Consider the following 15307-nt stretch of genomic DNA (forward strand, 5'->3'; position numbering starts at 1 on the left):
GGGCACTACTGCAATTGACGTGTACTTTCACTAACTTAGAACATATTGTAGGAACAAAGGTGTTGAACTACATAAACTCATCTTTTCTATTACTGTGCAGATGAAGAATAGCCTCCACCAGTCATTTTTAAATAAAATAGTTTCATACAGGAAAATTTCTTAAGAAGTGGTAGCTTTGCTTTGGAATATTTTAATAAAGCAGATGTTCACATAGTCCTACCTGCACAAGGTCGGTAGCGGGAGTATGTTACAGTGAAAATTCCTTATTTTGTGATGCTGTAGAGGGGTTTTTTATGCAGACTGTTAAAATTTGAACAGCTCATCACTTCAGAATTTCTCTTGGACATTTTTGCATACTTATAATCAAACTTCAACAAAAAATGCGAAAAGTTATTCAGATTTTGTTGTATAACTATGACCAGACTGCAAGGCACCAATTGTGGTTGTAGAACTCCTGGGATTGAGAGTAACATGATACATTGTGAAACACATAAACACTACTCAGGCAAGAACTTTTCCAATTAACTGCTTTTTACATTTCTTTAATTGTTTAGCTACTGTGTTTCAGATGGATGTGCTGCCACAATGCAAAAACATAGTTCTAGTGAAGTGTATCTTCAGAGGGAACTGTTGGAATTCTTCATTTTTTCCTCTACAAATCAAAAAAAGTAAAATTTTCTTCCTAATGAAATGTGTTGCATCCCCTTCCTAGAAATCTAACATCAATAAACCCCATGTAGATGGTGAAAACTTCAAGCAATGGCATGGCTTTTTGTGTCTTAATATTGTGCATTTTTACTTAGGACTAGCAAGTTTTCTGAGAAGGGATGCTGGTGATCTGAGAAGGGAGAAAGAAGTTTTTGAAAATATCCTCTCTACAAACCATCCAAAGTCCTTAACTCCAATCAGGAGAGAAAAAAGAGAAAAATATATGTCACAGGAAAGAAACTAAATTGTGTTTTTCAGGATGGCTTGAAGAGAAGAATTCTGTGACAAACCAAGAGCTGTTTTCTGCTGAAAGACATCAGTCAGAAAAAGTAGTTAATCCTAACCTGTCAATGCAGATTCAAAGGCAGTACTTTGACATGCGTGCTGCGTCATCTGCCAAAATTCACAGTACAAATAGATCTGTGGAAGAGCTTACTGGAGGAAACATAAGAAAGATTAAGACAGAAGAGGCAGTTCTTTTCTTAAACCAAGAAAATGAAACCCCCAAACCATCTGAATCAGACAGTTGTAAAGGTGGATGTTCTAAATTAGACAACTCATCCTGTAGTGGAAAGCGTGCATCACTTGCTTCTAAATGGGCCAGTGATGATTCTGATCTGAACAACTTTATTATGATGAGGTCTAGACATACCAACATCACCCAAAGAGAGGAAAAATATTATGTAGACAGATCTGAAAAAGGTATGTGAACCAGTTTATTCTGCCATTTTTCCAGATTTAATTATTCTCTATTTCACCGTTATAGTACGTGCTAGTTCATCCTACTCAATGATTTGAAGTAAATTGGCAACAATTTTATGACCTTAACTGTAACTGAATTTTTAGCTAAGTATCTTACCTTTTGACTGGGGGGGGTTGGTGCTTGGTTTTTTTTTGGAACAGGATTTTTTTGGGGGGTTGGCAGTGGTATTTTATAAAATAAATATTTGAGTTTACTCCTATTCTGACAAAGTAACTCTAAATGATACTTACTTCAGGAGATCTCTTCCATCCATATGTTCTGAATTGGATCTCCTGGCCAATTTGGAGAAGTAGTAGTTCTCAGATTCATTGTAGTTATCAAATAGCAAATCAGTACTCTCACTTATGTAGCCTAGAAAATGAGCAAGAGTTGTTCATTTGAGCCAGTTACCTTGGTGCGAACTCCATCAAATCATCAAACAATGCAGCATTAGGGAAGCGTGCAGGTATTAGGGAAAACAGAAAACTGTTGGTAGGCTTGTTCTTGTTGATGGCAGTACTTGGGAAAGAATATCAAGCTATGTGTTCAACATTGAAGGTTTGCAAAATAGTGAAGAGGGAAAGAAGTAGAAGAATTTTCTTGTTTTTAAAAAGAAATATCTGTGACATAAAGTATCTGGTGACAGTGGCATACCTCCAAATTCACTTTTCAGGATAGAATTATATGTGAAAAAAAATTGAAAAAATTTTTGAACTTGTGTGGCAGGATTTTGACAATAACTTTTATCTATGTTTTATTTAAATGTCTCAGCAAAAACAAACAAACAAAAAATTCACAAAAAAAACCCACCACAATTGTTACATAAAAGCCTCAGCAATAATTCCTGTAGAGTTGGGGGTATTTGTTTAATTAGAGCTTATGTAATCTGGTGGAAGTAATTATTTCTTGGCAAAATTCATGCGTTTCTGACACTGTCAGAGATGCACACAACTTTTCGTGACGTCAGAAAGCAATAATCCAAATTTTAGAAGTAGGATACTGAAGTACCTGAAGTTTTGTGCTGCCATCTAGTGAACCCTGACCAGAACTGCATCACCTTGAAAGGAATCGGAATGTATTGAAGGACAAGCTGTCATATTCACGAATAGGCTTGGAAAGGTTTAAGAAGATTCAATGCAGATTAGGATATGTGTACGGGTAGACCCCAGTGCTGCAGATCAATTACACCTGATATGTGCAGAACCCATCAAAATACGGGGGTCTGTGATAAGCTACATTGGTGTAGAAATGATACTACATCCTTTCTCAATGAAGGAAAGTTTTTATCAAGGGTCATTCTAACTCTGACTGAAAATTACAGAGACTAGCAGTGCTTGTAGGCCTCTTTGGTGTTTGATTTCTTTTTTTAAAGATATCATTGTGCATAATGTTCAGAAAATATGCAGGAGGGAAGTTGTAGAAACAATTCAATGATCTAATTTTGAACCCCAGATATCTTTTCAAAATAAGGCAAGTTATCTAAGTTAACTAGAATAAAACTTCAGGTTTTTGTTTTTTTTCTGTCTCTGTATTAATACTTTGTTTTCTGAGGAAAGTGGCATTCCTAAGTAGATATAAAAGAAGCTTTGTGGCCAGAAGTTGTAGCTCATGCATCAGTATATCTCAGGAAGAAGGGAAGGCCACTTGGAAATATTAACAAGTTGAAAAAGTTAACTAGAAGACAGGAGAAAAACTATTTTCAGTATGCAATTATTTTAATTTTTTTAATTTTCCCCATTTGTAACTTCTGTGTTCGTTCTGCATGGCTTAAAGTATCTAACCTTTTCTACTTAACACTCACTGATGTAATTTTCATAGTTTGAGCTCCTTATGGTCAACAGCATCTTTTCTGTCATTAAAGGCATACGAGATTTTCTATGTATCTATATTACAGAGCAGTAGAACCAGCTCCTTAACTTTCCCAGCTCTGTATTTCTGCCCTTAGGAAGAGCAATCTGGTAATGCCTGAGTTCTTGGGCTGTGTAGGCAGACAGGGCCTAATCTGTTTTTGTGTCTTGTGGATTTTTGTATAGTATAAGTACAACATGAAAACAACAAAGAATTCATTATGAGAAAATGTAAGTATCACAGAAGGAACTTAATTTGAAAGTATTTTTGCATGTAGAGTAATTTGTAATAATATTTATAGTGATATATATAGTTTTCTTATTCATTGAGCTGATTTTGTGATATTTGTAGCTAAATATTCACTTGTCATTTCATTATTTAGTGGTACAGCTTGAAGAACAGCTTATGCGTGTTCACAAAGAGGATGATTCTTTTTGTGAGACTGTAAAAACAGAGGAGAAAACCCAAGAGAAAGAAGACAGTATCACTGTCGATATTCAACCATCAGGTATACACTATTTTTGGAACTGCTTTATGTTTTTCCAGCTAACAAGTGACAGGACCAGAGGAAAAGGCATCAAGCTGCACCAGATGAGGTTTAGATTGGATACTGGGAAAAACTTCATTGGAAGGATGGTCAGGCATTGGTCAGCAGTGGGTTTCCAAGGTAGCGGTGGACTCACCATCCCTGGAAGTGTTAAAAAAATCTGAGCATATGGTACTTGGGGACATGATTTAGTGGTAAACATGGTGATGCTGGGTTAACAGTTGAACTCAATGATCTTAGTTGTTCTATGATTCTATGTAATTTTGCAATACAATTTTATATTAAATAGTATTACTCAGAAAAATACAGAAATTATTAGACTTAGTCTCTTTTCTTTGTGGCTGAAAGTATTGCAAGTAGAGGGATCATTATTGTGACACAGTGGTGAGAGGAGGCTATGGAGCTCCATCTTAAGACTAGAGCCAATTGCATGCAAGGTGAAAAGAGTAGCTCAGACTTTGAGTTATGTCTGATCAAAATTAACAGGCATGAAATCTCTTAATGCCGAGCAGTACCTCCCATTTATTATTCTGCACATTTTTTTCTGAGTAAATGAGAAATGGAGGTGGAAGAAATCAGTAGTCATTTTGATAGGAAACGTCTTTGCCACAGTAGAAATCAACTATGGATTTATCTCATACTTGACTGGGCCTTGAAGTCTGCCTGTTGTATGAGGTATTGTATCAAAGTACACAACTGACAACACTTTTCTCCTGCGGTAGAAATGGTAGAGGAGAACCTAGAAAATATTTATCCAAGCTATTATACAGCCTCAAATTAAAAATACCCAGCCCTAGAAAGTCATAGGCCCAGCATAGATTAGTTTGGTTTTCCATGGAAATGCATTCCTTCCAACCATGTGCTTAATAGGATTTTCTTCCACAGAACCAGTGAAAGAATAGAGTAGTCTTTTCATCTGTTCCCACCTGGGATGGGAATCATAGCTTTAAGCTTATTTTTTAGTTATTTTTTTCCTAAATTTTAAAGCAAAATTCCTTTAATGCAATTGAGGAGACAAAACTGAAGCATTTCTGCAGTAAAAACAAAAAAAATTAGCATTTTAAAAATTACTATGATGGAGAAGCAGGCTGCTGTAGAACAATTGAATAGTAGAACAGTCTTAGTGTGAGTCACAGGAGTAGAAAATCCTAACTTATCATGGAGTTTGATCATGTTATGAAATGCATGGAACAATGTGAGGATCAGGTAATTGCTACCCTTCAGGAGGCTCTGTGACAGGTAACTTTTTTCCATTAATGTTGGAGCTTTCATGAAAAAGACAAAGGTGTTTTGCTAGGTCTTTTGAATATTTGTGTCCAGTAGTGGTATGTGAAACCAAGCTTCATTATTATGTTTTGTTCATTGTGTTACCCAGAAAGCCAATGCCAGGCATACTGCCTCTTGGAAGAAGCAGCCATTCCTGTACTAAAAGATTTGACACATCTGGGTGTACTTGGTTCTGTTACTTGGAGCTTTGACAGTGTTAAATTTGATCACACAAGATTTTTTTTAAAACAGCAAGAGAAAGTGATATGTGATAATTTTAAACAAGGTATGTCTTTTGAGAAAACGTCTTTTCTTCTTTGAAACTAATACAGATTTGGTTGGTGACATAGGATTCAAGCTGTTTTATAAATTAGTGGTAAAATTTTAACAGTTTATTTTATTTATTGTAACTTTTATAGAGTTACAACAATTGATTTCCTCTTTTATTTCAAAAATGTCTCCTTGTCATTCAACATTACATTTATTAACCTCGATATTGCAATACAAAAGTATTCTAATTGGATTTCAATTTAAAAGATTTTACATATGCTTCAGAAATGTTTCTATAGCAAACAAGGTTTTATTTTTTATGCTAGATTTTAAAATTAAAAGGTATTTGTGTGGTTTTGTTGTTTCAGTAGCTATATTTGTCATACCTGCATGATGCCAAATACTATGCCCATCTTAGAAATGAGGAGGAAAAAAATCCATAATGGTTTGGTTTCTTTCTGACTTCATTTCTCTCCTATGTGGTATGTGAAAGTCCTATAAAACCAGAAAAATTAGAAGAAAAGTCATCAAAGTTAGTGACTTACAAAGATTTCTGACTGTAAAGAGAGAGTTGGGAAAACTTCATAACAAAATAGAGATTGGTTTGAGGAACATTTAGAAAGTTATCTGGTGTTTTGTGTTATTTTTTGTGTTGTACGGCTCATAGTCAAGAACTACTTGCAGGGATAACATAGTAGGCTGTCTACTACCTGACAGGTTTCTATATTATGTCACAAATTATGCTATAAACTTCTGCTATTTCGATTTCATTACTTTCTATGTTGAATATATTTTTCTCAAGGAAATTAATGAACATGGGACCACAAATGAGAAAGAAGGCAAACAAAAAAAAACTGTAGTTGGCTCTGCAGAATGATAGCCTGTGAGCTATAGAATTACCACATTAAAATTATCAGCAGTGTTCTCTTAATGTGAAGGAACTTACAAAAAACCAAACACCATCTTCACAAACATAAGGGACAAACATGGTATCTGTATCAGTGAATCACAGAAAGGAAAACTTTAGTTAGAAAAGTATACAGAGAATCACTACTGCTTCTCTGAAGGAAGGAAAAAATATATAAGAGTCTGCATTCCTTAATTCAAGATTAATTTAAGAAAACTTTCATCCTTTCAGATGCAATTAACGTACTATAAAAGTTGCATTTCTCCCGAACCAAAGCAGCAGAAGGAAGTAAGAACGTTCTTGCTGGAAGGTCCACAGAAACAAGAGAGAAAATATCCAATTCATTCCTAATGAATATTTCTCTATCTCTAGGAGATATAAAAATCTCCCTAGTAACATACTTCTTTTCTTCACTTCCTGGTTTTAAATAGTTTCACAATATCCAGTCTTTTTCCACTTTACTCTATAGTATACTGGTGTATTTGCTCCTTAATCCCTGAGTGAACATAGCAAACAATCACTTACTGTGATGGTAGAGATCTGTTAGCAGATTACTATTCCCATGCTGGTCTTTTGTGCATCAAATATCGCCGAGTGCTCCAGTCTTCAATCATAAAATGGTTTCTTACTGTGTTACTTTGTTTCTAAATTACTGTATCCCTCACTGAGTTTTTATGGTGATTGGTGTAAAGAGCTGGACATAGTCCTTCCCTAACTGAGCTGAACATTAACTTTCTGTCTTTTAATGGAGAATCGTTGCAAGGTTTTTGCCTTTCCTGCTGTTTCCAACTAAATCCTTCTGTATGCTGTGTCCTTGAGTTGATTTTTCCTTCCCAAGTGCCTTGTTTGTCTTTTTGAATTAAAGTTATTTTAATCCCAGTACACAGAACTAGCTACTGTTTTCCTTCCAGAATGTACCTTCAGCTGTAGTAATTTATTCTTTAATTATCTTCTTCAACCTTTTTTAGCATCTTGAAGTATGTCTTTTTTTATTAAGCACAGTTATTCTGTAGTTGAGTTTTCAAAAATTTCTGGTTTATGATGATGAACTGCACCATTACCTGTGTGCAATTCCCAAAAATACCTTTTGTCTTTGGACTAGAAATTCCTTCCTGTTAAATCAAGTCCTATAATATATATTCAAAATGGATACACAATACAGAATAGAAAGTGCATAAATTTGTTTGATATGTGTGGGGCTGAGAAGAAACAAATGTCGTTCAAATTTACCTTCTTGAAGGTGAAGATTCTCATGAGATGTTAATTAGGTGCAGAAAATTGTCACACTAAAATCAGTAAACAATGCGGTTTTAATGATGTGCCCAGGGAACCTGTTACTTCCTCCTCCAGCAAACACCATCTGTCTGTACGCAACTTTCAAAAACACTGGCCCGTGTGCCCCTTGCTCTGGGTCAGATGACCTGAGAAATGTTATGCTATATCATAAGCTATTTGGCAAGACCAACAGATCTGAAGGTTAACCTTTGAAGGTTATCATGATGAAGTGTATTTAATGAAAATGCTTGGATACCAGGGTCTTTTAAGCTGAGTACATATATATGTATTTATATATATTATGTGAGTTGTGAAGTTTTATGTAGACCACATATCTGTCTTCTATTTGTAAAGGTAAAATAGATGAGAAGGAGATCATGCTGTTCAGACATGCTGCTCTGGTACACCTGCTAGTGACAGTTCGAGATCTGCTACTAACATGTGGCTTGGATACAGCTCTAGGTTTGTTTTCGCTACTGAATAATGATACCCAGAAACCCAAAGTTTTGTGTGTGTTCTGCAGACCATCCCTCATGTTTGTAGCTGTGACTCTTTGCCATCGGGGTATATGCTCAGTTCATGACTAATAGACTGCTGTTTGTGTTATTCCATGGATTTGTTAAGAACACCCACATACATGATATGTCTTGTATCTCAGAATGTCAAATTTTTGTTGGAATCTCTGTGTGGAAAATGAGGAACATGCAAAAATGTCAAGTCCTTTTCTGTTTGCCATCAATCTTTTGTGAGTGTGGAACACTTTCCACATAAAATATAATTAGGCTCCATGGAAGTAAGGTATTTAAATCTGAGAGCATTTTAAGCAAAATCTTAAATGCTATCTAATGTGTCATGAGAAAGAAATTTGAACTTATAACACTGGACTTATGCAGAAGCTTCTTTTTGAGCTTTTCTCGTCTTAGTCAAATTTGGAATATGACAATCCATTTAATGCCTGAAATGATAATGCTGAGCTTGTCAAATTGTTGTGTATTTTGAATTTTCAGATACCTCTATCAGGATAGATCTATAAGAAATTGAAATCAGTGTTTATGAATGCCCTAGAAAAGTCAGACTCCCTTCTGTCTTTATAGGAGATAAAGTTGATTCAGAGCATCTACCTTCAGTCTGAACTATTCCTTAATGGATGGTGTTTCCTGAAAATTTATGTAAAATGTTGAACAACTGCCATAAATTGAACTGTAGGGCGAAAATCATTTTGTATTTCCTTAAATACTTCCAGCAGTAAAAGCGTAGGAAGAACAATACAGGATGAATATATAAGTAGAATCCTAAGTACAGTTCTTTTCTATCATTGGTACAAACAATGTAGAAGGATGGGAGGGAGAAAAATGAGCAGTTCTTCCTCCACTCTTCATCGTAGCAGAAGCACTCCTAGATGGTATTACAAAAGCACCTGTGTTTCCAAACCTGAGCAACAGCTCGCACAGGAAATTGTACAAGTAAAAAGGATCTAAAAAAAATTCAGAAAATTGAGTGAGATACTAAGTAGGCCTTGTAGTCTGCACGGTTGTGTTGTTGTGCTGTGTGATTCATCCTGCAGTTATACTGGATGTATTTTTTCTTTATACATTTTCCAATAACCCCAGCATTGTTCACCATTTATGTATAGAAGGCGTCATTCAGAGTTTGAGAATAGTTGTTATAATATGGTGAGGGGTAAACACACAGGACAAAAAAACTTTAGACAACGGTTGTAGAAATACTGTTGTTACTTAGTAACAACACAGATTAGTTAAATATGAGTGTTGCTGCTTGCATCTGTAGCTTTAGGATGCAATCTTTGTATAATTCTATCTGGAGTTACATAGCAGATATTAATTACATAAAGTACAGCAGTTTTGTAAATACCAGTTATGTACCCAATTAGTGGTCACATTCTCTTTCCATATTGGAGAGCCAAGATACCTTCACGTAGATTTTAAATTGATATGCAGATTGAACACAATTGTCTTTGGTCACTTCATTTACTTTTTTTGTTGCTTTATTAACAGGTTATTTGTCCAAGGCAAAGGATATCTATAAAAACATTTTAGAATCCTGTTTGAATAATATCTGGAGGCAGTTGAAGATTGTACAGTACAGCAGCCAGAAAAAGCATGAAACACATCCCAAAATAACAGCACTTCAGTGTGAGCTGTTAAATTGGATGAAAAGTTGTGGAGAGAAACACAGTGTTAAGGTTAACAAACAATGTAACCAATTCATCTTAAAAAACAAAATTGTTCCAGATTGCATGAATAATTGCAAAGCTATGTTTGACAAGAGTTTGTTTATGAAAAAAGAGTCTAATATTTACCTCATGGCGTCTATTAAATAAGGCTAATGAAAATTCTAAGAACTCTGTCACAACAGAGCTTTTGTTTGATCAAATTTCCTCTTGTTGCATGCATGAAAAAACACGCAAAAGAGTTTTAGCATTACCATGGCTTTATCTTGTTACAAGTGGTTTTGTTTTCCCAGTAAGTATATTGTATCACATCAATTACTGAAAATTGTAATATAAACTTTTATTTGAAAGCCTCACTCATCTGACACAGGGACAATCATAGCACAAGTCATGATTGAGTGTTTATATGGCACGACTTGGAGCGCACATACGCCAAGGATGTGTGGATGGTATTATCCACAGATAACCTCTGCCTAACCAGTGGTATCTGGCCAACTGCCTGTCATGTGAATGATAGGAGAAGCAAATATCTGTGAGTGATAGCTTTGGCATGGAGAGGGAAGTTTTGGAGGATGTTCGAATTATCTAAACATTCTCTTTTCTGGATGTGTGACTATTTTGGGTGATACAACACAATGCAAAACACCGCTTTTCTTTGCAGAATATTTATTATTTCTGTAAAGATCACATTAGGAAACAGAATGAAATGCATAATGTTTAAAGTGTTCTAACTATTTGGAATAGAAATGCACAAATTTGGAATATGAACCTAAACCCAGCCAAAAAAATCTGTAAGGTTATTTTAGCTTCTTTACATACTTCACTTCCTGGGGATTTAATGTTCTTGTGTTTGAGTTACACTGGAAGTTCTGAGTATCTTTTGGTTAAATTTTACTGAGAGTAACAATATAGCAACTTATTATACACCCTTCTAGAATTTAAAATCAAAATGAGGCAACAAAAATAAAATAACACTTACTGTCTTGTTGTCTGTCAGAGACACAACTAAGATGATTTTGCATTCTTTTTGTCTTCTTAAAGAGCAATACATTTTGCTTTGTGATAGTAGAATTATGTTGTAGTAGGAGGCATATGAGAACTTACTGTCCTGTTGGCATCAGTTCAGTGATAATTTGACTTTGCTTCTGAACTCCACTAGCTGTGATTTTAAAAAAATTTTAGCTATAACTAAAAATTTTTAATTTTTACTTGCTTGACTTAGTCATGCAGAGCTATCCATGCAATATAATGCTATATCTGATTTTATTCACAATTACTAATTGTTTACTGTTTCCTAACATTCAGAGACAGGTTTTACTGAGCCAGACTAGGTAGAAGTATTCTGGATTAATAAGAAGTAGAAGTTCTATTCAATAATCTGTTTATTGTTCTATCATATCACATCAATATCAATTAATATGTGAAATCTGATAGTCTCATTATCCTTCTATTAGCCAAAGTTGTTATTGATGCAGGGTTGTAATAGGATATTTTCTTGGTAAGGAAGAAGTTACTGCTGATTTAGGAAAAAAAAATGCTCTTTGCTTCATTATCTTTTTTACTCATGATTAGATAGAAAATTACTAAAATTTTCATCTAGCTCACATGAGCATATGAGTCTGTTGCTGAAGTGTGTGTGGAAAAGCAGGTCTACATTTTTAAATGCAGTTGTCCAAAACTGCTTATAAAGATACCAGTGCATTGTTGAGTGGCTCTTCTGTGCACCTACCTATGGAAATAGAAATCTGCCTTATGATTGTCTGTCTGACCAGAAGTTCATTTCTGACAAGATTTAACATACTTTTAATATTTATACATATGATTATCTTACATCTGTAAATCTTAAGAATCAGACAATGCTACATGCCTTCTTAAAAATCTTATCTTTTGTACACCATGAGAAGAGTCTATACAATGGCAAAGAAGTTCATGGGGTGTCCTGTCAGAAAATATGGTGTATGTGTGTAGGTACATATTCTTCTTTATATACTTGGTGTAGCCTGTGCTAAGTTTGTATCAGTTGAGATGATAGACAAGGTAAACACCTTCTCTGGTGGGGATTCTTGTTAATACCGTGTCTGTTTGGTAGATTCTAATCCTTTTCAACATTTTTGTCTTAAGGAATATTTAATAAGTCTCAGATCTCTGGCAGGAACACTTTTGTGACTCCATCTACAGACTGGAAAATCTTTCTAAATAGTTCAGCAGTACATCCAGTACCTCCCTCTGATACATAAGTACTTTGTAGGCTGAATTCTAGATATCTTCAGGTTCAGTTTTGTCTCCATAAGGATAATGTTTCTAATGTGACAGATCTGTCTAGTCTATTACACTATTGCAATAGTAATAATGTGGTGTAATCTCTTTAGATAGTGTCTTTAAATAGGATTGTTTTTGAGTAAAGGAACAAGCAGTTCCAAGCAAGTCAAAAACCAAGCAAGCAAGGCAGAAGCCTGGCCTTCTAGAATTTATGTGTAAATGGAGTGTATATGGACTTTGAAAGTCACTTATGAACAGGTGACATGAAGGGTCTTTAGAGAGGCTTTTCACTCCTGTAGTGAGAAAATTTATGTGGCCAAAGCTCAGTTAAAGTTCAAGCTGGCCAACACTGCGAAGGATGACAAAAAAAGGCCTCTGAAAGTAAGTCAGGAGCAGAACAGGAGTCAGAGACAACATTGATCTGTTGCTCAGCAAGGTTGTTTACCTCACAAATAGGTAGACAAAGCAGAGGCAGACATTCAGTGCATTTTTTTGCCTCTGTCTTCAATCCCCAGAGCCCAGTGTTAGAAGACTGTGACTATGGGATCATCCCAGCCAATGCTGAACTTGTTTGGGAATTGCTGCTCCATCTGGATGTGCAAAGACATAGCGGTCATGGGGTTCATCCCAGGGTACTGAAGGAGCTCAAAAATGTCGTTGTGAGAACTCTTTCCATTATTTTTCAACAGTCTTGAGAGTCTGGAGAGATCCCAGCTGTTTGGAAGATGTTAAATGTTTCAATTTTCAAGAAGGGAAAGAGGGAAGCCTCTGGTATTTACACACTTGTCCGTCCCACTTCAGTTAAAATTATAGAAAAGTTTATATTGGGAGTTACAGTAAATTGCTTGAGAGACAATGCAGTCACTGGCGATGGCCAGCACAAGAGAAAAGTGCAACTTAACCAACTTAATTTCATTTTCCACTTACAGCAAGGTGACCCATCTAGTTGACCAAGGGAAGCCAGTGTCTGTGGCTTTTAATTTCAGCAAAGCTCTTAATACTGTCTCTCACAGAGAGATGGACTATCCTATATGAACTGTTCACAGAGCAAGACAAGTTGGTAACAGTGGGTTCAGTAAGCAATTGACTGTTGGGTTGAGTTCAGAGAATTAGAGTGAATGGAATTACATCAGGCTCATGGCCAGTGACCAGTGGTATTCCCCAGAGCTCAGTTTTAGAGACAGTGCTCTTTAGTGTTTTTATTAGTTGTCTGGACACAGGAATCAAAAGTCCATTAAGTGATTTTGCTGATGATACTAGGAGGAGCAGTGGTCTCTCTTGAGGGTAGAAAGGCCTTACAGAGAAGTTAAATTAGAGAGCTGAGCACTCATGAGGTCTATGAAGTATACTGAGACCAAGTGTCAGATTCTCCATGTTGGCTGGGGCCATCATAGTTATACATGCAAATTGGGAAAGAAAAGACTGGAGCCCAGTGGAAAGAGACTGGAAGTCTGGGTCAGTGGCACATTGTGTCAGCAGTGCCCTGGCAGCCAGGAGGGCCAAGAGGGTCCTGTAGGACATCAGGCACAGCATCACAGCCGGGCAAGGGAGAGGATTGTCCTGCTCTGCTCTGAGCTGGGGCAGCCTCCTCTCCAGGTCTGGGGGCAGGTCTGGGTGCCACGATATAAGGAGGATATCAAATTTGGCTGTTTTGTCTAGAGGATGGAGACCAAGGTAGTAGAAGGCCTCATGGGCAAGAGGAGGTGCAGCTGAGGTCACTTTTGTTGTTCCTTGTAGGGAAGAGAAGGCTGAGGGTGACCCCATCACAGCCTACACCTTCCTCAAACAAAACAGCAGAGGGGAAGGTGCAGATCTCCTCTCTCTGGTGACTAGTAATAGGACACAAACAGCTGGAATGAAACCGTGTCAGAGGAAGTTCAGGCACATTAGGCAAAAGATTCTTCACTTAGAGGGTGGTCTTCCCTGGAATAGACTCCTACATAAGTGGTTAAAGCACCAAGCCTGTTCAAGTTCAAGAAGTTCTTGGACATAGTCATATGGTTTAGTTTTAGGTAGTCCTGTGAGAAGCAGGGAGTTGGACTCTATCCTTATGGGTCCCTTCCAACCTGAGATATTCTATGACTGTCATCATGGAAAACTCCAAAATTTCTGGTTTGGCCATCTGTTTATTCAATCTTGTGTTTTCTGTGCAGAGGAGAAAGAAAGATGTATGCAGTCTGAAAGAAAAAGGTTTTGACATTACTAGAGTTTCTTTTACTTGTCTTGATACAGATACTAATCATTACAAGGACGGACTCTGAAAGAGAAAAAGCTGCCTTCATTCACCCGTTATCTAGGATAGCAGGTAAATAATTACTTTGTGTGTATTTTTGAAGTGAAAAGTGGTTGTTATTCTGTAGATTGCTGCATTCCTGTTTGAATGCTTGGTGCAGGTGTTTCTCCCTTCTCATCAGGAGCATTTCTACATACTTTTCACACTGTCTAATATTTCATAACTCTTCCATCAGCCTTTTATATTTTAATTTTATTTTCTCCCATTTAAGAGTTCTGGTTTAATGTTTTCTTTTGTGAGACTGTGATAATTTATCTGTTGAGTCAAAGATTTTTTTAACATTTTTTAAGGAGCAGTGGGAAGCCGATTGCCTAATTATGTTTGCATCTGTTATCTTGATCAGATTGTCGAATTATTTTTGGCTACTCATTGGTAACGAGCTTTTTTCCTTGCAAGAGTATTCAGAGCAGTTAGATTTTAAAAGTCTTGACTAAACTCCCCAGCATAAAACCTTGCATGAGTAGTCAGGTACAGAGGATATTTTCCTTTAGCTCTTTGTTAATGATCTTGTTTGCTAATTTGTTAAGTATGTCATCATAAGATGTATCAATCTGTAAAACTCAAGGCAAAAATATACTACAGTAAATTCACAAATACACTGAGTATAAGCCGCATCGCCGGGTGTTGGCAAACATTTTGTTTTTTGTCCATAAATAAGCCGCACCCGAGTATAAGCCGCTCTGTGTTCGCAGCGAGGACCCGCGTGCAACAAAGTTGCCAAATAGTAACAGAACCGCGGCAGGGTGGGGTTTACTGGCTTGGCTCGGGCCATGAGGGCTTGGGGCTGCCGACAGGGCTGGGTGGCCCAGCTCGGTGCTGCCGCTCAGCGGGGATGCTCGGGGCCGGCCGCCGCCACCACTGGGCTCGGTCACCCCGGCCCGGCGCTGCCCGTGGTGGCGGGGGGGCACAGAGCCCACCGGCACCTGCGGCGGCCATGGGGGCCAGGGATGGAACCTGCCTGCTCCTGCGGCGGCAGCACACGGGGACGGGAGCCCCCCGAG

At 37.0% G+C, this 15307-nt stretch overlaps 1 protein-coding gene across 1 annotated transcript in view; it reads left to right on the top strand.

Moving 5' to 3' along the window:
• Nucleotides 1–15307, top strand: part of SHOC1 (shortage in chiasmata 1) — a 49638-nt gene that overhangs the window by 19506 nt on the left and 14825 nt on the right. Inside the window, exons 13-18 of the mRNA XM_033085006.1 lie at nt 967–1410; nt 3681–3806; nt 5221–5397; nt 7918–8025; nt 9579–9766; nt 14246–14318. Coding sequence (XP_032940897.1) covers nt 967–1410; nt 3681–3806; nt 5221–5397; nt 7918–8025; nt 9579–9766; nt 14246–14318 — 1116 coding nt within the window. The remainder of the gene's footprint in view (nt 1–966; nt 1411–3680; nt 3807–5220; nt 5398–7917; nt 8026–9578; nt 9767–14245; nt 14319–15307) is intronic.

The sequence above is a fragment of the Catharus ustulatus genome, chromosome Z (genome assembly GCF_009819885.2).
Source record: "Catharus ustulatus isolate bCatUst1 chromosome Z, bCatUst1.pri.v2, whole genome shotgun sequence".
In the NCBI taxonomy this organism is placed as follows: Eukaryota; Metazoa; Chordata; class Aves; order Passeriformes; family Turdidae; genus Catharus; species Catharus ustulatus.